General features: G+C 52.2%; 1 protein-coding gene and 1 long non-coding RNA gene across 2 annotated transcripts; one reads left to right on the top strand and one right to left on the bottom strand.

The window, feature by feature from the left end:
* Positions 1-357: 357 nt before the first annotated feature.
* SBK3 (SH3 domain binding kinase family member 3) lies at positions 358-6,633 on the bottom strand. Its single transcript, XM_066266637.1, has 5 exons — positions 6,624-6,633; positions 6,198-6,373; positions 5,041-5,191; positions 4,170-4,372; positions 358-2,124 (listed from the first exon to the last, which is right to left on the bottom strand). Exons 1-5 carry the CDS (start codon positions 6,631-6,633, stop codon positions 1,423-1,425), a joined length of 1,242 nt encoding a protein of 413 aa, XP_066122734.1. The 3' UTR covers positions 358-1,422.
* Positions 6,634-19,484: 12,851 nt separating this feature from the next.
* LOC136329254 (uncharacterized) lies at positions 19,485-22,051 on the top strand. The gene is made up of 3 exons (XR_010730168.1): positions 19,485-19,554; positions 19,908-20,088; positions 21,803-22,051. It is a non-coding gene; the product is annotated as an uncharacterized lncRNA (long non-coding RNA).
* The last annotated feature ends 2,157 nt before the right edge of the window (positions 22,052-24,208 follow it).

Below are 24,208 nucleotides of genomic sequence, written 5' to 3'. Positions count from 1 at the left end.
GTGAGGGATGAGCTCAGACTTGGGGCCAAGGGGCAGCAGGTGCTGGAGCAACTGGGAAGAAAGAGGCCCGAGGGGAGGGAAACAGCAGGGTCCAGCCTGAGCCCGAGCCCGCTGCCTTCCCGGTGGAAGTGGGGAAGCTAGGTGGGTAGTGATCGAGGTCTCAGGGCGGAGGCTCCCACCCCTCAGCCACCTAATAGCGACACGGCAAGATGGGAACTCAATTCTTTATACAATACGCTTTTATTTTGGAAGAAGTTTAGGTTTTGAGAATAGTTGCAGAGATGGTTGTGCTGAGCACTCTCGGGACCCTTCGCCCAGGTCCCCCGCGGGGTCAGTGTCTCAGTCAACAGTGCCTTTTGTCCAAGCTTGGAAAGTCACGATCCGACACACCAGGTGTCCTATCTCCCCGGTGTTTCCGCCAACAACCTACCTCCCCGCCCCCCCCCAACCCGGAGTTCAACCCAGGACACCACATTGTGTCGAGTGGACCCACTTTTCCTAAATCTAGAAAGGACGCAGGATGGATTCCCACGAGGAAGCATCGTCCCGGCGCCTGGCCCGGTGGGGTCTCTGGGACGCGGTCCTGCCTGCGTCACCGGTGGATGGGGACCCATCCAAACCAGCACGACCTGAGCGTGAGCGGTCATCCACCACGTGCCCTGTGTTGTCCGAGCGGGCACAGGGTCACCGGAGTGTGGGGAGAAGGAGAAAAGGTGTAGAAATAAGAGACCAAGTCCACGCTAGAGCGCCTGAGAACACGGAGACACTATAACTCAGATAGAGTCCCAGTGGGGGGCTTCTGCCAGTGCGGCTCTGGGAAGGCGTTCTTGGGAAGGTCACAGGGCGTGCAGGCACCTGCTGGCAGGTAGCTACAAGTAGCCGCATGTGCGTGCAGATTTAAACCCACAAAGGATGCATGGCTTCCTCGGTGTCATCCGGATGGAAGGAGCCCAGGGACAGGGGAGAGAGGCAGGCAGGCAGAGGTCGAGGTTTCTGTAGTGTTGGATCCTGAAAGCCCAGATGGGGTGCCGAGGACAGTGGGAGTCTCGCAAGGTCTTTAGCAGAGGAGTGACCTCATCAGAACTGCATGTCCTCCCATCCAGTGTGGCCCCCACCAGGCGGAAATGTATCTACAGGGGAAACAGCACCTTCCTCCAAACAGACACATTCAGGACAGAAGGGAAAGGAAGGGTGCTTGAGGGAGGAAGGGCTGGAGCGGGGTGGGGGGGTGGGAGGTGGACTCCTGGGTCTGAGGGGGGAGGGGTTGGAGATCTTGGAATCCCAGGTCCTCAGCCCGACCTCCGACCTCCGGTGGGGAGAAAATACATCCCATCTCTGTCATCTCAGGAGCAGCTGTCTCTGCATCCAGGTGGCCATGGAGGCTGGGGGAGGGGCCTTTGGCTGAGGCTCTGGCCACCTGTCTCAGTCACCTGGTCTGGGAGTTCCCCCATCTGTTCCCATCCTCTGGCCACCTAGGTCATCGTCCTCCTCCTCCTCCTCCTCTGTCCACTCCTCCAAGCTTGACCCCCCCTCCTCCTCCTCATCCTCCCCAGACGGACTCCCCAGACCCCCAGGCTCCCCTCTGTTCCCCTCCAAGCCCCAGTCATCCCCCAGGAAGTTCAGGACAGCCAGGGCAGGGCTCCTCGACTCCGGATCCAGGTCCAGAAGCCCCCGGAGCAATGCCAGAGCCGGGGCTGCAAACTGGTCCCAGGGCGGCGGCGGTCGAGGTGGCTGGGGCCTGGTGGTCATCCAGCCAGCAAAAGCCTCGAACTTGGGGTCGGGGGTCAGGGCCACATCCCAAGGGAAGCAGGCCATGGCGGCACAGAAGAGAAGCACCCCCAGGCCCCATGAGTCCAAGGACGGTCGCAGGGGCAGGGTGGCAGTCGGCAGCAGGAGACAGAGCTCAGGTGGGACAAAGGGCAAAGGCCCTGGTGGGGGAGGAGTTGGACTGCCCTCAGGCCGGGTCAGACCCAGGTCTCCTAGGGCCACACGGCTGCAGGCAGGGTCAAAGACCAGCACGTTGTCTGGCTTCACATCTGCGTGGACCAGCCCTCGGCTATGGAGGAAGTCCAGGGCTCCAGCTAGCTGGGCCATCACACGCTTCACCAGCGGCTCGGGGAGGCCCTGAGGTCAGGGAGATAAGGTGAAGGTCAGGGTGCCTTCTCTACTTTTCTTCTTGGGTTCCAGAATCCAGAAGCCCTGACCGGTGACTACCTCTAGTGTTCCCAGAACCCCGCACCCCCGCCGCCGATATCTTCTCGAGATCATCCACAACCACAATGGGCACCCTCATTGATACTGCCATAAAGCAAACCCTGAATCTAACCAGAGGCTGCTTTAGCTCCCGTCATACCTGCCCTGAACACTAGTACTCAGAACCGTTCCTTACATTTCTTACTCACTTTCTCCAAACGGACGACTCAGATCTCCAGTGAGAACACAAACCCCTCAACTTAATTCTGTTCTTTGTCCCCCACTATTTTAGATCCCGTCTCCTACTCAGACCTTGCTCTAAATGTCCATAGTTCACGTCATCAGTCCATTGATAAAGCTATCCACCCAGCTAGCCAGCAACCCATTCATCAAAGCAGTTATCTACCCAACAGTCTCTTCTAGTTTCCACTCAACATCCATCCCACGGCCAGCCAGCAATCCAATAATTTATTCAATTACTTAATATCCAAAATCCATCCACTCAGCTCTTCTTCCTTCTTTCCACCCTTACTTCCATCCACCTTCTTTCTTTCCTTTCTTCCATTTACCCTTCCTTCCTTCCTTCCTTCCTTCCTTCCTTCCTTCCTTCCTTCCTCCCTCCCTCCCTCCCTCCCTCCCTCCCTTCATCCATCTTTCCACCCTTTCCTCCATCTACTCTTCCTTCTTTCCTTCCTTTCTTCCATCTGTCCATCCATCCATCCATCCACCCTTTCTTCCTTCCTTTTTTCCCCACTCTTTCTTTCATCTATCCTTCTTTCCACCTACCCTTCATTCTTCCCTTTCTTCCATCTATCCATCCATCTATCCACCCATTCATTTACCCTTCCTTCCTTCTTTCCTTTTTTCCTTTCCCTTCCTTCCTTCTTCCTCTCCTCCCTCTCTCCTTCCCTCACTTCCTTCCATTAATCCCCAACCCTATCTCAAACCCAAAGCCTATCCCCAACCTTAGGTTTTGCCCTAATCTTTTTTTTTTTTTTTTTACAGGACAGAGAGAGAGTCAGAGAGAGTGATAGATAGGGACAGACAGGAATGGAGAGAGCTGAGAAGCATCAATTATCAGTTTTTTGTTGTGACACCTTAGTTGTTCATTGATTGTTTTCTCATATGTGCCTTGACCGTGGGCCTTCAGCAGACTGAGTAACTCCTTGCTCGAGCCAACAACCTTGGGTCCAAGCTGGTGAGCTTTTTGCTCAAGCAAGATAAGCCCACGCTCAAACTGGAACCTCGGGGTCTCGAACCTGGGTCCTTCCGCATTCCAGTCCCAAGTTCCATCCACTGCGCCACCGCCTGGTCAGGCTGCCCTAATCTTCATACTCAAGTCTCTCTAAAACAGCGGTTCTCAACCTGTGGGTCGCGACCCCGGTGGGGGTAGAACGACCAAAACACAGGGGTCACCTAAAGCCATCGGAAGATGGCGGCCCACAGGTTGAGAACCGCTGCTCTAGACCTCCTGGATTCAGCCTCACCTAGTCTCATTTCTAGAGGAAACCTCATGACAGCCCATCTTCAACTCAATCTGCTCAATACTCAGCCCTCTCTGCCTTACTCCACAACCCCTTCCACACTCTTCTCCACACCCATTACCAATTATCATCAACCCCAAGCTCAGCCCACTCATTCCATGCGTGCCCACACTCCCTGTCTCATGCGCTAACCGGACCGCCATCTCTGTCTCCGTCCCTGCCCCCTTTCACCAGACCAAATGCATCCGACATCCCAACCCCAACTTCTTGCCCATCCCAGCTTCTCTTTGGATGCATTGGGGTTAAGGTCAGCCATGAAATGGCATGGAGAATTAGAAATAAAGAGGTCACTTGGCGAGGAGGTTGGGAGTGGGGTGGTGGGGAGGGGTTAGGGCAGGGGGGCTAGGTTGGGCACTGATTTTGTGTCAGGGTCTGAGCTAGAAATGGGATTTGGGACAGAGGGGCAACCTCTGTCTCCTGCCTGCCTCTCACCTGCTCCTGCAGCATCCCGCTGAGGTCCCCAAAGGGCGCGTACTCCTGGGCCAAGGCAAAGTGCCGGGGCGTCTGCAGGGGTTCTGCCAGGGTCTGGAGCAAGCCTGGGTGGGAGGAGACGCAGCGGCCCACACAGAACTCCCTCAGGAAGGTGGTTCTCAGGACTGAGTCCCGACGTAGCAGCTTGAGAGCCACAACCTGACCTGCCGGGGGTGGGGTGGGGAACAACATTAGGGCCCAAGGAGACTCAGGGCGACTCTGACCTTGCCGTGCAACCTCCAGCAGGTTGTTGCTTCTTCCCCCTTTCTCTGGGTGGGCTCTGGTGCATCTTGGAAGATTGCAGCGCTCCTCACTGTCTGAGAGCACTGTTGGAGAAGGGTCCCCCCTTGGGGCTCTCCCCGGGATGCTTTCCATCTTGGTGACTTCAGAGAACCTGACTCTGGCGGCCACAGTGGCGGGGGCTCTTAAGAGTTGGCCTTTTTTTTTTTTTTTTTTTTTTTGTATTTTTCTGAAGCTGGAAATGGGGAGAGACAGTCAGACAGACTCCCGCATGCGCCCGACCGGGATCCACCCGGCACGCCCACCAGGGGCGAGGCTCGCTCTGCCACGACCAGAGCCACTCTAGTGCCTGGGGCAGAGGCCAAGGAGCCATCCCCAGTGCCCGGGCCATCTTTGCTCCAATGGAGCTTTGGCTGCGGGAGGGGAAGAGAGAGACAGAGAGGAAGGAGGGGGGGTGGAGAAGCAAATGGGCGCTTCTCCTATGTGCCCTGGACGGGAATCGAACCCGGGTCCCCCGCACGCCAGGCCGACGCTCTACCGCTGAGCCAACTGGCCAGGGCCAAGAGTTGGCCTTTTTGGCGGCTGAACTCACCCCCTTGGCGAGGCCGGGCCAGGAGCACGCGGCCGTAGGAGCCGGAGCCAAGCTTTCGGATGAGGCGATACTGAATGCGCAGGTTCCTCACGGGGGTCACTCGGGCGGCTGTCAGCTCCACCAGCCGCTGGAGGGCTGTGGCTGTGTCATCCTGCAGGAGAGGAAGAAACAGAGGTGAGTCCTGGCCCTCGCTTAGAGCAGGGAGAGAGAGAGATGGGAGGCAAACTCTAGGGCTGATGTGAGGGGTCAGAGGATGGGGTCACTGTCCCCAGAGAGTAGGATGAGTCACAGTGACTCACCCTGCCTCAGGCCACCTGCTTTTTGTGTCCTGCCAGGGTTTGGGGTGATTCTCTCAGAGATCTCACCCGCCGCCATCTTGGGGAGCTCCCCAGAAGATCTCAACTTCAACTGGGGCTGCAAACTCCCCCCACAACCCCCTACTCCACCCATCTCTCTCTCTCTTCCTGTGTTTCATGTTCTTTGTCCCTGAGCCCATTTCTCTGGGGCCTTAGGTCTTGCTGAGTGTCCTTGGGTTGGTGTTATTCTGGATCTCTGATGGCTCTCTGTTTCCCTGTCTTCTGTTTCCTTCTCTGTCCCTCTGTGTCTGCTGTCTGCCCTTTGGCACCTCTATCTCTGACTCCCTTTCTCTCAACACCTGTCTCTTGGTCTCTCTGTCTCTCTCTCTTCCTCCTTTGTGTCCCATTTCTCACCTCTGGGTCCCCATCCTCATGGTTCTTGGGGTCCCTGAGCTCCATCTCAGGGTTGCCTGGCGTCAGTGGGCCCTTAGGCTTCCCCCTTTGTCTGGGATCCCTGAGAGGCAACCGGCCTTAAGGCTGCTGGGCCCCACAGGTCCAAGGTCTAGTACCTCGTCTGAGAGGTCTGTCTTGCTCTCTATCCGTGTCTGTCTGAGTCAAAAGATTTCTCTTCCTCCACCTGGCTCCTCTCTTCTCTCTTTCACCCTTTGGGTGTCTGTGGGTCTTGCTCTGTATTATCCTACTGTTATGTTTTCCTCCCTCTCAGCCCTTCTTCTACTACCTAACATCTAACCACCCTCCCTGTCCTTTGTTCCAGCTCACGGTCTCTGGGGGGGGGGTGTCTCCCTGTCCTGACTCTGTTGGCCCTGGCCCCTCTTTCTTGTCTGCACACGCTGTCTCGACCGATGTCAGTGCTGTCTGTGATGCAGGAGGTCCCCTTCTCTGCTTCCCCTCTCCTGCTCTACTTCTCTGTCTCTTCACTATGGCCTCCTCTTCCCCCGTGTCTCTCCGTGTCTCTCTCCTCCTGTCTTTGTTCCTGACTTTCTCTCGGAGCCTTTTGTCCCTCCCTTTTTTGGGGCCTGAGACAGGGCTGTGTGTGTGACAGCTCAGAGACGTCCCATCCCCCCACACACACACCCCTCCCTCACCCCCTCTGACCTGCGGCCCCCCTCCCTCCCCCTTCCAAACTTAGACCAGCCTGGAGTCTGGGCTCTAGTCCCAGGACAGAGGGGACAAAACATATTGTGAACCCCCAGGGGCCAGGCTGGAGGGCTGTGGAAAAAGGGGAGACAGGTTCCTTCACAAAACCTTAGCTGGGGTATGTCACACAGAGCGCCATGCGTTCTGGTCCCTCCCTCCATGGGTGGGGAGTGCTGGCCTTGGGAGCCAGGGAGACCATTCCCAAAGCCATACACTGGAAGGCCAAGAGTCCAGGCCCCCAGCCCCTCTTCCTTCAGACCTGGGAGTCCAGGCCCCCAGTCCCCTCCTCCCTCAGACCCGGGAGTCCAGGCCCCCAGACCCTCCTCCCTCAGACCCGGGAGTCCAGGCCCCCAGCCCCTCCTCCCTCAGACCCAAGAGTCTGGGCCCCCAGACCCTCCTCCCTCAGACCCGGGAGTCCAGGCCTTTAGCCCTGCTCCCTCAGACCCAAGAGTCCGGGCCCCCAGCCACTCCTCCCTCAGACCTGGGAGTCCAGGCCCTTAGCCCTGCTCCCTCAGACCCAGGAGTCCGGACTCCCAGCCTCCTCCTCCCTCAGACCTGGGAGGCTCAGAGCTCAGAGATGCGTGAAGAAAAGGCTTCTCTCATGTCCTCAGCACCTGCTCTGAGCCTGGCTGATCGGGGGAAGGGGGGTGCTTTTACGTGGGATCCTCCTGGCCACCCGATAAACGTGGGGATTTAGCCCCAGTGTACAGAGCAGGAAAGTGATGTTCCGAGAGACAGATGGCCTTAGGCACGGCCGGCCGGAGGGGTCAGAGGTGTCTGGGACGTGGGCCAGGCTGACTCACGGCCCTGACACTGGCCGGCTCAGTTTTCACGGCTACTACAACCTACTATTAATAAAGACAGCAACAACCGTCACTGACACTTTGGAAGGATCCCCGGAAACTGGCTTCAGCATGGGCCCCCAGGCACCCGGGCGGAGGGGGTTGCTGAGGGAGAATTTCTTTTGCTCTTCAACCTCTTTGAGGTTTGATTGTGCAAAACTGCTCACACACAGAAAAGTCGAAAGGACCACAGGAAACACGCTGGGCCACTGACTAGACTTTTACCAACGAGAACTTTGTGCAGTCCTTGTATGATATTATGTTTTCTTGGAAGGGGGTATTTTAAAGTAAATCACAGCTGATGGAAAAATTTGGGGATGAAATGCCCCATGATGTTTGCTTTAAAATATTCCTGCGGGGCCTGGCCACAGAGCTCAGTTGATTGGAGCATCAGCCAGAAGCACATAGATTGTGGGTTCGATCCCCGTCAGGGAACACACTGAAACAGATCAATCGATGTGCCTGTCTTGTCTTTCTCTCTGGCTAAAGCCAATTCAAAAAGAAGAAGAGGCCCTGGCCGGTTGGCTCAGTGGTAGAGCTTCGGCCTGGTGTGCAGGAGTCCAGGGTTCGATTCCCGGCCAGGGCACACAGGAGAAGTGCCCATCTGCTTCTCCATCCCTCCCCCTCTCCTTCCTCTCTGTCTCTCTCTTCCCCTCCCGCAGCCAAGGCTCCATTGGAGCAAAGATGGCCCCGGGCGCTGAGGATGGCTCTGTGGCCTCTGCCTCAGGTGCTAAAATGGCTCTGGTTGCGACAGAGCGACGCCCCGGATGGGCAGAGCATTGCTCCCTGGTGGGCATGCCGAGTGTATCCCGGTCGGGCACATGCGGGAGTCTGTCTGACTGCCTTCCCGTTTCTGGCTTCGGAAAAATACAAAATAAATAGGAGGAGGAGGAGGAGGAGGAGGGGGAGGGGGAGGGGGAGGGGGAGGGGGAAGGGGAGGAGGAGGAGGAAGTCGCCCCATGGAAGAAAATGAAGGCTTGCATGGGGTGGGGATCCTTGAGAATAAGGAATTTCCTTTCCCTTTTTATTTTTTGGTCATGCTGGAAATGTTTCCCTCGTTAAAAAAGCTCAGTGACCAGACATCAGAACATTGTGACCCTGACACGGGGGTTCACGGCTCTGTGAGACTCAAGGCGCTCTCCAGCTCAGCCTTGGTGGCTGTGAATCCTGGGGCAGGGCGTTAACTCCCAACAACCACCTGCTGTCCCATCCGTCAGTCCGTCCATGTTTAGTTGTCCCCGGTTTTCCCAAAGAAGCCCTGATGGCTGCTTGAATTGAGAGTCAGTAACTTTCCCTACTCAGCTGCGGGGGGTACACTATCACTCTAACCTTCTGGACTACTTGACATTTCCTCCTAGCATATGTTCCCGTTCAAAAACTAAAACAAATGAAATAGTGCAATGATGAATGTTCCATGCTAATCATGTGCCAAGCCCTGGTTTGTTTGTTTTTTAATTCATTCAGGACCTTGTGGGTTCCTCCCTGCAAGCCTTGCACTTGTAGAACAGTGGTTTGCAGTTTACTGATGGGGACACTGAGGCACGGAGAAACAGAGGCATTGGGCAGCTCACAGCAGGTGGGCAGAGCCAGGGTTCCCGGAGGGTCAGGGGACTCAGGGCTGCTCCCTGCCCCCCTCCTCCTCCCCCTGCCTCCTCCGCCGCCCGGGTTGCTGAGTGAGACAGAATCCCTGTGCCGAATGGACCTGAGTTACTCCCTGGGGACTTGGGGCCCTGTAGGCAGCTGCAAAGGATCGTGAGCCAGGGCCAGAGGTCAGGCTGCAGAGCGGCCCCCTGGGTCCCTGGAGGCAGGATAATGAGGTTGCTGCTGACCCGGGCCCTCCTCAGCCCACCCAACACACACACACACACACACACACACACACACACACACACACACACGCCCACGGAGAGGCTCACTGATGATCCGGGGAGCTTTGCACCTCCCCATTTAGCAATGCCACTCTGTGGGGTCACCCGGAGTGACCTGGGGAGGCAGGTGTGGGCAGGGGAGGCTCCAGTCTCAGCTCCAGTGCACACACCTCATTACAGCTGGCCTCTCAGTCTCCTGCCTCCCCGCCCCACCTCATGTGTCTCCTGCCCACCAGCCCCAAGGGCTCTTTCTGTGACCCCTACTCACTGTCCCCCTGATCACGGGCTCTCCAAGTATTCCGCTGCCAACATGCCTCAGTTTTCTCCTTGGGAACTGGTGTGTGTGTGTGGGGTGATTGCAGTTCCCACCCAGTTTATTATTCTTAAAGAAACATTAATGCCTGACCAGTGCTGGCGCAGTGGATTGTGTGTTGACCTGGGATGCTGAGGACCCAGGCTCAAAACCCCGAGGTCACCGGCTTGAGTGTGGGTGGGATCATAGACATGACCCCATGGTCGCTGGCTTGAGCCTAAGGTCTCTATCTTGAGCAAGGGGTCACTGGCTTGGCTGAAGACCCCTCCCCCCATCAAGGCACATATGAGAAGCGACCAATGAACAACTAAAGTGCCACAACTACGAGTTGATGCTTCTCATCTCTCCCCTTTCCTGTCTCTCTGTCTCTCTCGCTTGATAAAAAAAAGGAAAAAAAACATTAGCATCTATAATATATTACATACATCATTGTATTGTGCTTCACAGGTGTTATGTTATTTTACAGATTGAAGGCAAGACCTTACAGCCGCAAAAAGCACAATTCCCTTTATTGCTGTGGTCTGGAACCTAACCCTGTATCTCTGAGGTATGCCTGTGTGTAACATATTGCATGTAACACAATAATAAATGTGTCCTGACCAGGCAGCTCATTTGGTTAGAGCATTGTCTCAATATGCCAAGGTTGCAAGTTCAATCCCTGATCAGGGCACTTATATCAACCAATGAATGTATGAATAAGTGGAACAGCAAATCAGTCTCTCTCTCTCTCTCTCTCTCTCCTTTCCTCTCTCTAAAACTCAGTTTAAAAATAGAAAAAAATGTGATGTGCAGCCCTGGCTGGTGGCTCAGTGGATAGAGCATCTGCCCAATGTATGGACGTTCTGGATTCGATTCCCAGTCAGGGCACACAGAAGAAGCAACCATCTGCTTTTCTCCTCCTCCCTCCCCTCCTTATCTCTCTCTTGCCCTGCTGGCTCTATTGGTTCAAGCATGGCTCCGGGCACTGGAGCTAGTAGCTCGGTTGGTCCCAGCACCTCAGCCTCAGGGGCTAAAAATAGCTCAATACGTGAGCATCAGCCCTAGAGGGGGTTGCCAGATGGATCCCAGTGAGGGTGCATGTGGGAGTCTGCCTCACTATCTCCCCTCCTCTCACCTAAAAAAATATAAAATAAAATAAAAAGTTATGTGCATTATCTTGCATGTAATTATAGTATGTATTATATATTATATATAGTAGAGTATATATAGGGTGAGGGAATAGTAGGGTTACAGTTGTTCGTATGAAAAATAATAAAATAATAAATAATAATCAAAGAATAAACTCTGTTTTGCCTACTCACAGTGAAGTACACCTACTTTTGCCCCACCCTTATTTTATATATTATTTATATAGTTTATATTTTTCAAGTAAATGTAATGAACAAAATATAGACTGAAAGATACATTTAAAAAAATGAACTCACCTGACCTGTGGTGATGCAGTGGATAAATCATCGATTGGTAATGCTGAGGTCGCCGATTCTAAACCCTGGGCTTGCCTGGTCAAGGCACATAGGAGAAGCAACTATGAATTGATGCTTCTAGTTCCTCTGCCCACCTTTCTCTCTCTATAGCCTCTCTTCATTTTATTTATGTATTTATTTATTTTAGTGAGAGAGGGGAGGCAGAAACAGACTCCCACATGCGCTTGACCGGGATCCACCCGGCATGCCCACCAGGAAGAAATGCTCTGCCCATCTGGGCTGTTGCTCCGTTGCAAACAGAGCCACTCTAGCACCTGAGGCAGAGGCCATGGAGCCGTCTTCAGTGCCTGGGGCCAATTTGCTTTCATCAAGCCATGGCTACAGAAGGGAAAGAGAGAGATAGAGAGAGAAAGAGAGAAGCAAGAGGGGAAGGGTGGAGAAGCAGATGGCCACTTCTCCTGTGTGCCCTGACCTGAAATCAACTCGGGACTTCCACACACTGGGCCAACGCTCTACTACTGAGCCAACTGGCCAGGGCCTTTATTCTTTCTTTAAAATCAATAACTACAATCTTCTTTAAAAATTAACTCACACATCAAAAAGTGGGCAGTTGACAACCCACCAGCTCTCCCAACCCACCCTTGGGTTGAAAAAGAGATTTAAAAAAGAAAAAACAAAAACACAGAGATGTCAAAGTATAGCAGAGGGAATATAGTCAAAATATTGTAATAACTATGTGTGGTGGGTGCTGAAAATATCGGTGGGATCAATTTGCAAGGTATATAAATGTCTAACCACTATGCAGTACACCTGAAACTAAACTCTTGAATGTCAATTGTATTGGAAAAAAATTTTTTTTTAAATTTTTAAAAGAGAAAAAGTGATAATGTATTATTTATTGTGTCTGGAAAGGTCAAGACTATGAAGTAGTAGGTGAAGCTATTCAGCCGTGAGCGGCTGGGAGTGTGGTTGTGAAGGCTGCACTCCGGGGTTCACAGGTCGTGTTATTTTCTCTCTACTGTACCGTGTCCCTTGGCTCTTACATACATTGAATAAATATTGTTAAATAAGATCATGGGGGAAAGCACCAGACATAACAGCTAGAAAAGACTGATTGCTTGATGGTGTTACTATTTTTTTAAAAAACTATTGCTTACTGATTTCAGAGAGAGGATACAGAGAGAGAAAGGTTGGGGGGAGGGCGGGGAGCAGGAAGCATCAATTAGCGGTAGCAGTTGCTTCTTGTACGTGCCTTGACCAGGCAAGCCTGGAGTTTTGAACCGGCAGTCTCAATATTCCAGGTTGACACTTGATGCGCTGAGCCACCGCAGGTCAGGCATGGTATTACTATTATTAACAAGTACTCTTCTTTCCTGGCTGGCTGGAGCATGGTCCTGATATGCCAGGGTTTTGGGTTCGATCCCAGGTCAGGGCACATCTAAGACTCAACCAATGAATGCATGAATAAGTGGAACAACACATCAACATTTCTCTCTCTCTCTCAGTCTCCCCTTCTTCTATAAAATCACTAAATTAAAAAATATATAGGCCCTGGCCGGTTGGCTCAGTGGTAGAGCATCGGCCTGGCGTGTAGAAGTCCCGGGTTTGATTCCCGGCCAGAGCACACAGGAGAGGCGCCCATCTGCTTCTCCACCCCTCCCCCTCTCCTTCCTCTCTGTCTCTCTCTTCCCCTCCGGCAGCGAGGCTCCACTGAAGCAAAGATGGCCCGGGCGCTGGGGATGGCTCCTTGGCCTCTGCCCCAGGCGCTAGAGTGGCTCTGGACACAACAGAGCGACGCCCCAGAGGGGCAGAGCATCGCCCCCTGGTGGGCAGAGCGTCGCCCCCTGGTGGGCGTGCCGGATGGATCCCAGTCGAGCGCATGCGAGAGTCTGTCTGACAGCTTCAGAAAAATACAAACAAAAAAAAATATATATATATACACACACACACACACACACAAACAATCCTCTTCTAGCCACTATGATGGGCAGGCATCCTTGCACAGGAAACTCATTTAATCCTTCCAAGATTCCTGCAGTGGAGGTAATAGTATTTTCCAAAGCAGGACAGTCCACATATCACCCCTCATTGCCTCTGACCAGATTGCAAAGAATGTCTCTAACGGTTCCCTATGCAATGGACTATTTCAGACATACATAACCCCCCCCAAAAAATACCCTGAATAATATGTCATAAGCCCCTAACTGGCCACCGCCATCCAGTTGAAGAAATAGAACTTTTCAAACAGGCTCAGAACTCTCTCCAAATCCCTCTCCCTCCCAGAAGTAACCACCGCCAGTCCCTAGGGAGGTGTCTGTTCATGTCAAAAATGCCCTTGCTACATATGCACAAACCTATTAGCGCTATAGAGTTTCGCCTTGCATGTCGTTAAACGCTGTATAAATAGTATCAGGCCTGTGACCTTCCCCAGCTGCCTCCGTCCTCATTAGCGCAACCCCTGTGTTTGTGACTTTCCTCAGCACCTGAGCACGAAACTCCCAAGTTCTCGCCTTTGCAAAAAGACGGGCTATTTATTCTGTTCTAGCATGTGATCAGGCTGTGTTGGACAGATCCATTCTTCTGTAGATGGACGTTTGATTTTTTTCCTCAACACTCTATGCTCTTGCAAAGCAGGGGTGCAAAGGCTCTTCTGACACGTGTTGACTTGTGCTAAGTGGCCCACTATCTCCCGATCGTTGGCCTCCACGTGGAATTCCTGGGTGGGGGGGTATTGGAGGGGAGAACGTGCTGCTTCCTTGGCTACAGCCGCATAGCTCTCTCCACCGTGGTTCTATCTGGCACGGGCTTTCTATTTTATTTATTTAGTTCCTAGGTCCCTTTGAGGATCTGAAGAGAGCTGGCGGCGCACGCGTGCGCACACAGGCATACACAGTGCTGGACACAGAGGCCACTGGCCAGGCGGGGCTCTTCGGCAGTCCTGGCCACTGACCACGTGGCTGGTAGGTCCTGATTAAGATGTGAGCATAAAATAGACGGGGGATTTCAACAACTTAACACGAAAAAAGGGCGTGTAAACGATCTCCCTGAGGGAGCTTTTATTAATCACAGGATGACACAATGTTTCGGATATACAGTCGATCTCTGTGTATTCATGGATTCCCTGGTCCCAGACACGCCCACCGCAGAGAGGTGGGGAGAGGGGAGGGATGGGGGTAGTCACCCCCAAATCCCCAATCGCAGCATGGCGTGAAATTTGAGCCTCTGGCCATCATGTTCTCAGCCGAGGGGTGAACAGAGGACGGCCCCACTGTCATCCTGTGAACGCATCCCTTTGCAGTTGTGCTTCATGTTGGTGGTTTTTTCTGTCTGTCTGTTTGTTTTTTGAGAGAGGCAGGGAAAGAGAGAGACAGGAACATCAAGCTGCTCCTGTATGCACCCTGACTGGGGACTTGAACCAGCAACCTCCTCGCTCCGGGATGACACTGCAACCAACAGAGCCATCCGGTCATAGCTTAATTTTATTGATTTTTAGAGAGACAGAGAGAGGAAGGGAGAGAAAGAGAGGGGATAGGGAAGGAAAGTATTCATTTGTTGTTCCACTCAGTTGTGCATTCCTTGGTTGCTTCCAGTGTGTGCCCTGCCTGGGGATCAAACCGGCAACCTTGTTTCGGGACAATGCTCTTAACCAGGACAAGGTTTTGTGGTTTCAAGTCGCCCCCAAACTGAAGTGCCATGTGGCACCCTCACCACAGGAAAGCCGGTGTGTGCCTCGCGGAGAAAATCCGTGTGTTAGCCGAGCCTCCTTCAGGCACAAGTGGAAGCATCCTTGACTGTGAGTTCCGTGTTAGGGAATCAACAGTAAGCACTAAGTAAGGTTTTTTTTTCTTTTTAATTATTGATTTTAGAGAAAGAGGAAGGAAGAGAGAGAAACATCGACTTGTTTTTCCACTTATTTACTCACTCATTGGTTGATGCTCGTATGTGTCCAGATGGGGTATTAAACCTGCAACCCTGGCGTATTGGGTTGATGCTCTAAGTGAGCCACCCCAGCCAGGGCCTAAGTAAGACGTCTTTACACAGAAACACACATAAAACGGCTAGGCAGTCATCAGTTAATGAATACGTGGAGACTGAAGGCTTGCAGGGACCTAACCCTGTGTTTTCCCAGGGATGATGGTTTGGAATCTCTAATCCAGTATTTTCTGTGACTAGATAGACCAGAACTACAATGAAGAAGAAGAATTGATTATATGGAGGAAATACCAATGATCCAAAAACAGGAATACACTGTCCTGAGTGAAATAAAACATATTATCCAAACTGTTTCCATTCTGTCACCTTCATCAGAACAGGTAGTACCCAGCCTTCAGTTCAAATGGAAACACAGTTTGGCAGCCAGCAGCCAGGGATTACAGAGCAGACCTGCTGGGTCTCTCGAAAAGTCTGGGCTAAGAATCATTGCACTCTAGGCCCTGGCCCGATGGCTTAGTTGATAGAGCGTCGTCGTTCCCGAGTACTGAGCTCGCAGGTTTGATCCTCCATCAGGGCACATATGGGAAACAACCAATGAATGCACAACTAAATGGAACAACTAAGTGGAGCAGCAAGTTGATGCTTCTCTCTCTCTCCCTCTCCCTTCCTTTCTTTTCTCTCTCTCTCTCTCTCTCTCTCTCTGAAATCAATGGGAAAACTAAGTAAAAGTCATTGCATTCGGCTCTGGATGGTTGGCTCAGTGGTACAGCATCGGCTTGGCATGCTGTGGGAGACTGCAAGCGGACAGGGTCCTTAAAGTTTAGATGTATGGGGGACAGAGGTGTGGGGGACTGGCAGTGAGCTGATAGGGTCCTTGATGCCCACCCCCCACCCCCACCTCATTTGCTTGATTAAGTTGCTAAAGGATAAGCTTTTCCCCACAACCTCTGATTGTTTCCTTAAGTTGCTAAGAGGCGATTGACATGCCCTTCCTCTCACCCTTTGTTTGTTCTGCTGTTGGTTGATTTCAGTTATGCATGGTGGGGGGATTACTGTTTATGCCTTAAAAGGATTCCTGTTTATGCCTCCGATATGTAACTCTGTATGGGAGACTTCCTTATTTTGCATAGGGCTCTCTGCTCTATAGAATACAGCAAACCCCGGGGTTTTGCTTTTGCTCTGGCTTGCCATCAGCTTACAGAGGCTTCCCAATGCCATACTTCTTTTCTCTGAGTTTATTTCTTCATTCCATACCGTTCTCACTCAGGACCTGGACGTTGACTAGCCACGCTGTTTCATGGCAGCGTGTGGATGTCCTGGGTTTGATTCCCGGTCAGGGAAATCCCACTCCTGCAGTCATGGCTCGATTGCTTTGAGCACATTGGCCCAGGAGCTGAGGATGGCTCTGTGGTGCCTATGCCTCAGGTGCTAAAAACAGCTGGGGTGCTGAACAATGGCCCAAAGATGGGCAGAGAATTGCCCAGTTGGGGGCTTGCCAGGTAGATCCTAGTTGGGGCACATATGGGAGTCTATCTGCCCTCCTCTCACTTGGGGGAAAAAAAAAGAATCATTGCATTCTCCACCTTCACGGGGCTGCAGGCTGAAGTCTTGGTGCCACCTTCACCTATGTGGATTGTCCCCGGCCTCCAGGCCCCCATCCTCTCTCCTGGAGTGCTTCGCCCACCATCCCTGAAGCCATCTTTTTAGCACTCAGAGATGTTTGTCTCTTCTCTCCTCTCCTCAGAGGAGCCTCTCCTGGCTCCGAGCTGCCCGGGATAGAGTCCACGCTCCCCAGCCTGGCCCCCTGAGCCCTTTCGGAGCTTGCACCTGCCACCCTGCCCACCTCACCCAACACCCCTGTCCCAGGGAGGGACTCACGGCTGGGGCCTGCTGGACTCCCTCTCCCCATCCTCGGGACATGGGCGTGCAGTGGGGAGACTGACGTATGGCCGAATGAAGTGCATTTGTAATGGCTTCTAAATCCGCGTGATGAACGATAATTATAGCAAGTATTTACTGAACTCTGTGTCTTCCCAGCCCTGCGCTAATCCTCAAAACCCTATTATTAGCTCCATTTTATAGTCGAGGAAAAAGACACTCATGGAGATTCAATCTCTTGCTCAGGGTTCCGATTCGGGTCACAGGCAGAGTTGGGACTCACACCCCAACTGGGAAGCCCCCCTCCTCACCTGCCCCCCTCCCGGGCCTCTCTGCAGAAATGTTCACAGGCCCCAAGCTGGGACAGACCTACATCCGTCCCTCTGGGTGGTGACAGCTCTGATTTTCATTCAAGTTCTGGGCTGAGGGGAAGGAGGAGAAGCAGAGAAATCCGGTCCCTGCCCTGGAGAAGTCTGGAGTTGACTTATGAACCAGGACACAGGCAATTATCAAAGCAGGGTGTCCCCTGTGCAAGTGGAGGTGACAAAATGGAGCCCCAGAGGCGACTCTGAAAAATCCTGATAGGACCATGGGCGGGGAGGAAGAAGCCTCCCACAAAAGGACAGGAATGAGTGGGATTCAAATGAAAAGGACCATTAGCTAAATAATTGTGGAGCGCCCACACGCTCCCTACGGAGGCATCAAGCAGGTGTGCAGTTCCTGGGGATACAGCCGAGAGAGCACAGGAAGCTATGGGGTGTTGCCCAGGGCTGGAGGGGATGGGGAGGGGGGTGATGCCCAGGGGTGTGGTCTTTCTGTCTGGGCTAACGGAAAAGTTCCAACATGGATCAAGGTGATGGTCGCACACCAAAAGCCACTGAGTCGTGACCTTTAAGCGGGCAAATCATGCAGTTGTAAGAATTCTATGTTAATCAAGATGTCCAAAGACTCCCCTGTCCCTAGGGAGAGGTCACAGGGAGGGTGACAGATTGGATGCCCAAGTCATTTTAACACCCCACCCCCCACCCACCACATCACACCACTGTTTTCAGTAACAGTCATGGAATAGCCATCAGTGTCACTTTCTTGATTTGCATTCTTTGTTTCTTTTTTTAATTAATAAATTATTATTTTTAGCCCTGGCCAGTTGGCTCAGCTGTAGAGTGTCAGCTCACTGTGTGGAAGTCCCGGGTTTGATTCCCGGGACCTCCACATCTGCTTCTTCACCTTTCTCCCTCTCTTTTCTCTCTATCTCTTCCCCTCCTGCAGCCAAGGCTCCATTGGAGCAAAGTTGGCCCAGGCACTGAGGACAGCTCCATGGCCTCCTCCTCAGGCACTGGAGTGGCTGAGCATCGCCCCCTAGTGGGCTTGCCAGGTGGATCCTGGTTGGGTGCATGTGAGAGTCTGTCTCTCTGCCTCCCCCCTCTCACTAAATAAATTAAAATAATACTAATAATAAATTATTTTTAGAGCAGTTTTAGGTTCACAGCATAATTCAGAGGAGTACACGGAGAGTTCCCATGCACCCCCTTCCCCCCACATGCACAGGCCACCCCATTATCAATGCCCCCCACACCTGATGGTAATTTCTCACAGTCAGTGAACTTACACTGACACGTCGTGATGACCCAAAGTCCACAGTGGACATGAGGGTTCACTCTTAGCATTGTACATTCTCTGGGTTTGGACAGATGTATAACGACAGGTGTCCACCATTCCCATCTCTCACACCGAATAGTTTCACTGCCCTGCAGACTCTCTGTGCTCCACCCATGCCTCCTCACTTTGCTCAGCTCCTGGTGATCGCCACCGTAGCGGCTGAGGATGGCACCCCCTGGCTAGTTCACGGTTTCGGTGAGAGGCAGGAGCCCTGGTGGGCCCGGCCAGGGGTCTCTGCTCGGGATAAATGGTGAGTTCCTGTTTCCTCCCTGGCTGTCTGCCAGCACCCCTTGAGTTTCCAGAGGCTGTCAGCCTTTCTCACTGTGTGGTGTCCCCCTCCCTGCCCCCCACCCGGCTTCAAACCCAGCTGGAGAGGCTCTCCATCCTCTTGAATCCCCCTCACACTTCCAGTCTCTCTCTCTCTCTCTTCAGGAAGAGCTCCATCCTGTTAAAGGCGTCCCCTGATGAAGCCAGGCTCACCCAAGATCGTCTTCATTTCCTGGGGTCAGCTGATAAGAGAACCTCGTAGTTATGGGGGCCCCCGAAGGGGAGAGTGGAGAGGGGTCATTCCCAGCCAAGACAGTGGTCTGTCCAAGGCCACCCTCTGAGAATGTATGGCTTGAGCGAGGGACCGCCAGCGGCCGTTCCCATGGGACCAGCAGCTAAAGCGCGGATATACCTGGCACCAGCGATGATGAATGGTGGCTGCAGATAGTATCCCCTCAGAGAAGTCTAGAGGCATCTCAGCTCTCTTTCTCACTCCCCCGGCCCTCTCCTTCCTGGTGGCCTTGGGTGGGTCACTTCCCTCTATCTGACTCCACATCTGGTTCCATCAATCTCCCCCGCACCCCGCCACCCCTGGGTTCCTTCTTGAGACACAAGAGCTGATCAGGAGGAGGGCCAAGGCCCAGAGGTGGGAAAGAAGAGCAGCGGGCACTCAGGTGGCTGGCTGAGTGGCAGCAAATATTTATGGAGCGCCAGGCCGTGCCAGGCACCGAGCTGGGTGGAGCAAGATAAGGAAGCTCCCAGGACTTGGCCTCTGGGGTTGAATTCCAAACCCCCGGGCCCAGGAGGCCGGGAAGAGGGGTGGATAGCGCTGCGGGCCTGTAGCCTGAGGGGGTGGGCACAGCTGTGCAGGAGCAGGTGACCGCCCACGGGGAGCCGACTAGTCTCTCTCCAATAGGGGTCTGCGCTGCTCTCCCTCTGGGGAGCACGCCCACGCCCACGCCTTTCCATTCCCCCATCTCCTTCACCTGCTCGCGGGCGTTCCCGAAGCTCTCAGGGTCCCCACGAGACTTGCACCCGGGTAGCAATGGGCAGCGGCAGCTCGTCCCAGAGTCACCCCCTGCACCTCTTTTCTCTGACTTCCCAGCGAGCTGAAAGCAGCCCCAACCTAGACCTGGGCTCTCTCCTGTTGCACCTTCTACCCTAAGCCCTTCCTTGTGTCACCTGCCTCCAGCTTTAATAAACGTCCTTTCTTTTTTTTTTTTTTAAAGGAGTCTCTGCTCCCAGTTCACAAGCTCTGCTGCCTGGCTCATTCAAATCACTCCCCCTAGAAACCTCCCTTGGTCTCCGGCTGGAGTCCCACTGCCAGCCTGCCACCCTGCAGCCAGGAGCCCCTGGCCTGGCCCTCTGTGCTGTGCTGTGTCCTCTCAGGGATGCCCGGCGTCAGAACAGGTGGGTCCCAGCAAAATCAATAACGCTGTGTGGGACAGTAACGTAGATCTGTATGAAATGAATAACATTGGACCAGACCAGAATACGAATGTATTTTTATAAAATAAATAACATCATGTTGGACTCTAATAGATATTTATATAAAACTGATAACACCGCCTGACCAGGCAGTGGTGCAGTGGATAGAGTGTCGGACTGAGATGTGGAGGACGCAGGTTCGAGACCCTGAGGTCACCAGCTTGAGCCCAAGGTCACTGTCTTGAGCAAGGGGTCACTGGCTCTGCTGTAGCCTCCCCCTCCTCCCGGGTCAAAGCACATACGAGAAAGCCATCAATGAACAACTAAGGTGCCGCCACAAAGAATCGATGCTTCTCATCTCTCCGTTCCTGTCTGTCTGTCCCTATCTGTCCCTCTGTCTGTCTCTGTCACACACAAAAAAATTGATAACACCATATTAGATTATAATATACTTCTATGAAACTAATAATGTCATATTGGTTTACATATTTATATAAAGTCAACAATATTACATTAGACTAATATATATTTATATAAAATTAATAGCATGGTATTGGACTATGCTATGTTTATATAAAATAACATCTTTTTTTAGTGACAGACAGACAGACAGGAAGGGAGAGATGAGAAGCATCAGTTCTTTGTTACGACACCTTAGTTGTTCATTGATTGCTTTCTCATATGTGCCTTGACCAGGGGGCTACAGCAGAGCAAGTGACCCCTTGCTCAAGCTAGTGACCTTGGGCTTCAAGCCAGTGAGCATAGGGTCATGCCTATGATTCCACACTCAAACCAGTGACCCCGCACTCAAGGCAGAAACCTTGGGGTTTGAGCAGGTCGATGCTCTATCCACTGCGCCACCACCAGTCAGGGTGACATAACATCATCTTTGACGATAACCTGAACTGTTAAATATCCGCAAGTCCATACAAATACAAACAGATGATTTTTGTGTTAAATATTTATTTATTGATTGATTTTAGAAAGAGAGAAAGGGGAAAGAGAAAGAGAGAGAGAGAAACGTTGATTTGTTGTTCCATTTATTTATGCACTCATTGTTTGATTCTTGCATGTGGCCTGACCTGGGATGGAACCTGAATCCTTGGCTTATTGGGATGACACTCTAACCAACTGAGCTATTTTACCAGGGCTACAAATAAATGACCAAATAAATAAATAAACAGGCAGAAGGAAAAGGGACAGAAGAATTTTTTTAAAATGTATTCAGGAGACTTCTTTCCCCAGAAGATGGAAAGTCCCCTCCCCTCCATGTGGGCTATGTTTAGTGACTTATTTACAAAGAGTAGGGCCTGACCAGGCAGTGGCACAGATGATAGAGCATCAGACTGGGACGCAGAGGATGCAGGTTCAAAACCCCGAGGTCGCTGGCTTGAACGTAGGATCATAGACATGACCCCATGGTTGCCGGCTTGAGCCCAAGGTCGCTGGCTTGAGCAAGGGGTCACTCGCTCTGCTGTAGCCCCACTGGTCAAGGCACATATGAGAAAGCAATCAATGAACAACTAAGGTGCCACCACGAGGAATGGATGCTTCTCATCTCCCTTCCTGTCTGTCTGTCTTTCTCTCTGTGTTTCTGACCAAAAAAAATTAAAAAAAAAAAAAGAGTAGGGTTTGGAAGGGGGAGGGCCCTCTTTGCAGTGGAGAAACCTGCAAACCCCAAGTCGTTGTCCACCAGGTGATCAAAGTCAACATCTATGACAAGTCACGTGGACGACAGGCACCCAGAGAGGAGGCGGTGAGCCGCGTTGCTTCCTTCACATGGTCTCTCTCCCCAGGACTCCTCCAAACCACCAAGGTCACCAAGAACCAAGGCAAGTGTGAGAAATGATTCGGAGTAGACGGTTAGAGGCCATGTGGGATCCCAGGCAAGGTCCCGGAGCAGGAAACAGATGTGATGGGGAAAGAAATGAAATCCGATCACAGGGTGGCATTTGCCGGATGGTCATCTGCCCGTGTGGGTTACTTGGTTTTGCCAGATGGACCATGTTCACAGGACACGATAACGTCAGGACTGTCTGGGTAAGGGTTTCACGGGATGTCTGCATTACCCCTGGAACTTCTCTGTAAATTCAAATGATTCTAAGAGGAAAAGGTAACTTTAAAAACAAAACAGGAGAGCTTAATTTTTGCCCTGGAGAAAGGGGTTGGTGTTAATCAGGTGTAGGTACATCTCAAAACCTGACAGACAGTAACACGCGAAACATATGAATTTCCCTGCATTTAAATGTTGCCAAGGACAAGAAGCTGAAATAAATATTTGATAGCTCGTTGTGATAGGCATGCTGAGTGTTTAGGGGCAACACCCACTGGTATTTGCAAACTGCTTTGAAATGAATTTTTAAAAGATAGATGTATAGGAAACCATCTGTAACTTCTCCTCAGTTTGGCTGTGAACCTAAAATCACTTTAAATCGTAACATTTATGAATTTTTGAAGAGATAGATAAAGGATGGATGGAGGACAGGTTCATTATGAAGCTAATAGAGCCAAATGCTAATTGTAGAGTCTGGGGGGGGTCAGCATATAGGTGGTCACGCTATAGTTCTTTCCATTTTTTTCCATGTTTTCTAATTTTTGAAAAGGGGAAGTGAAATCCTGCTGGCCTCAGCATGAGTTGCTCTGAAGCTCCCTTCCCCATCTCACTTGGAGTAGAAACCCAGAGTCCCTATGAGTCCCTGCAGGTCCAGACCCCCATCCCTGTACTGACTTCCTCCCGCTCACTCCTTCTTCCCTCTCACACTCCCTCCAATTCCGTGAGCCTCTTTGCTCCCTGACCACATCAGTCAGATTCCCACCCCAGGACCTCTGCATCAGCTGTGTCCTCCCCTGGGACATAGCCCCAGGTATCTATGAGGCTTCTGCTCTGACAGAGCTGCATGTCACCTCCATAGCATGCTTCTCATCCTGAGCTGCTTGAGCATTCACTTGCAGCCTATGTTCTGTGTTTGTGGGGTTGGTTTTTGTGTGTGTGTGTGTGAGACAGAGACAGGAAGGGAGAGAGATGAGAAGCATCAATTCTTCGTTGCGGCACTGATTGCTCTTTCCTATGTACCCTGACCCAGAGTGGGGGGCTCCAGTTGAGTGGGTGACCCCTTGCTCAAGCCAGTGAACCTTGAGCTCAAGCCGCAACGGTGGTGTCATGTCTATGATCCCACACTTAAGCCGGCAACCTTCGGGTTTCGAACCTGGATTCTCTGCATCCCAGTCCGATGCCCTATCCATTGCGCCACCGCCTGGTGAGGCGATTGCTGCCTGTGTTTTTGTGTCTATCTCTTTCCACCAGAAATGGAAGCTCAGTGTGGGGAGGGGTCTGTCTCTATTTCATTACCCTGTGGGAGATCAGCACCTAGGACAGTGCCCATCACACAGTGGGGCCTGGATCATTGTCACATCAATGTCCTGAATCTGCTTGTTTCTCTGTGTTTCCCTCCAGAATGTAACCTTGTCTATTCGTCCATGGACGCTTCTCCCACCTCTAATCACAGCCCTTTGCATGTATTACGTCCTCAATCAAGAGTTTTAGGTTGGCCTGACCAGGCAGTGGTGCAGTGAATAGAGCATCAGACTGGGATGTGGAGGACTCAGGTTCAAAACCCTGAGGTCGCCAGCTTGAGCAAGGCTCCCCAGCTTGAACGAGGGTCACTGGCTTGAGCCCAAAGGTCACTGGCTTGAACAAGGGGTCACTCAGTCTGCTGTAGCCCCCTGGTCAAGGCACATATGAGAAAGCAATCAATGAACAACTAAGGAGCCACAATGAAGAACTGATACTTCTCATCTCTCTCCCTTCCTGTCTGTCCGTCTGTCCTTATCTGTCCCTCTCTCTGTCTTTCTCACACACACACACAAGATCTTTAGGTTGAACGAACGAAAGAAGGACTGAATGGGATGAGAACAATTCCTCGGAAAAGGGTTAAGAGCACAGGCTTTGAACTGCAAGTCTGGGTCTACTGCTTCCTAGCCATGTGACCTTGAGCAGGTCAGTTCTCATCTCTGTACCAGAGTTTCTTTCCCAGGAAGCTCCCCATGGTGATATATAGGGAACCCTCATACATCGCTGGTGGGACGGTACGTAGTACAGTCA

Source organism: Saccopteryx bilineata, chromosome 3 (assembly GCF_036850765.1).
Source record: "Saccopteryx bilineata isolate mSacBil1 chromosome 3, mSacBil1_pri_phased_curated, whole genome shotgun sequence".
Lineage (NCBI taxonomy): Eukaryota > Metazoa > Chordata > Mammalia > Chiroptera > Emballonuridae > Saccopteryx > Saccopteryx bilineata.
Note: the sequence above shows the minus strand (reverse complement) of the source record. Positions and strands in the feature narration are given on the sequence as shown.

What these genes read in the sequence shown, in the direction of transcription:
- SBK3 (XM_066266637.1), bottom strand. An exon ending in CACAGACAGCACTGACATCG is followed by an intron (nt 5,192 to 6,197) that starts GTCGAGACAGCG and finishes CCTCTCCTGCAG; the next exon opens with GATGACACAGCCACAGCCCT. An exon ending in GCGGGATGCTGCAGGAGCAG is followed by an intron (nt 2,125 to 4,169) that starts GTGAGAGGCAGG and finishes CCCTGACCTCAG; the next exon opens with GGCCTCCCCGAGCCGCTGGT.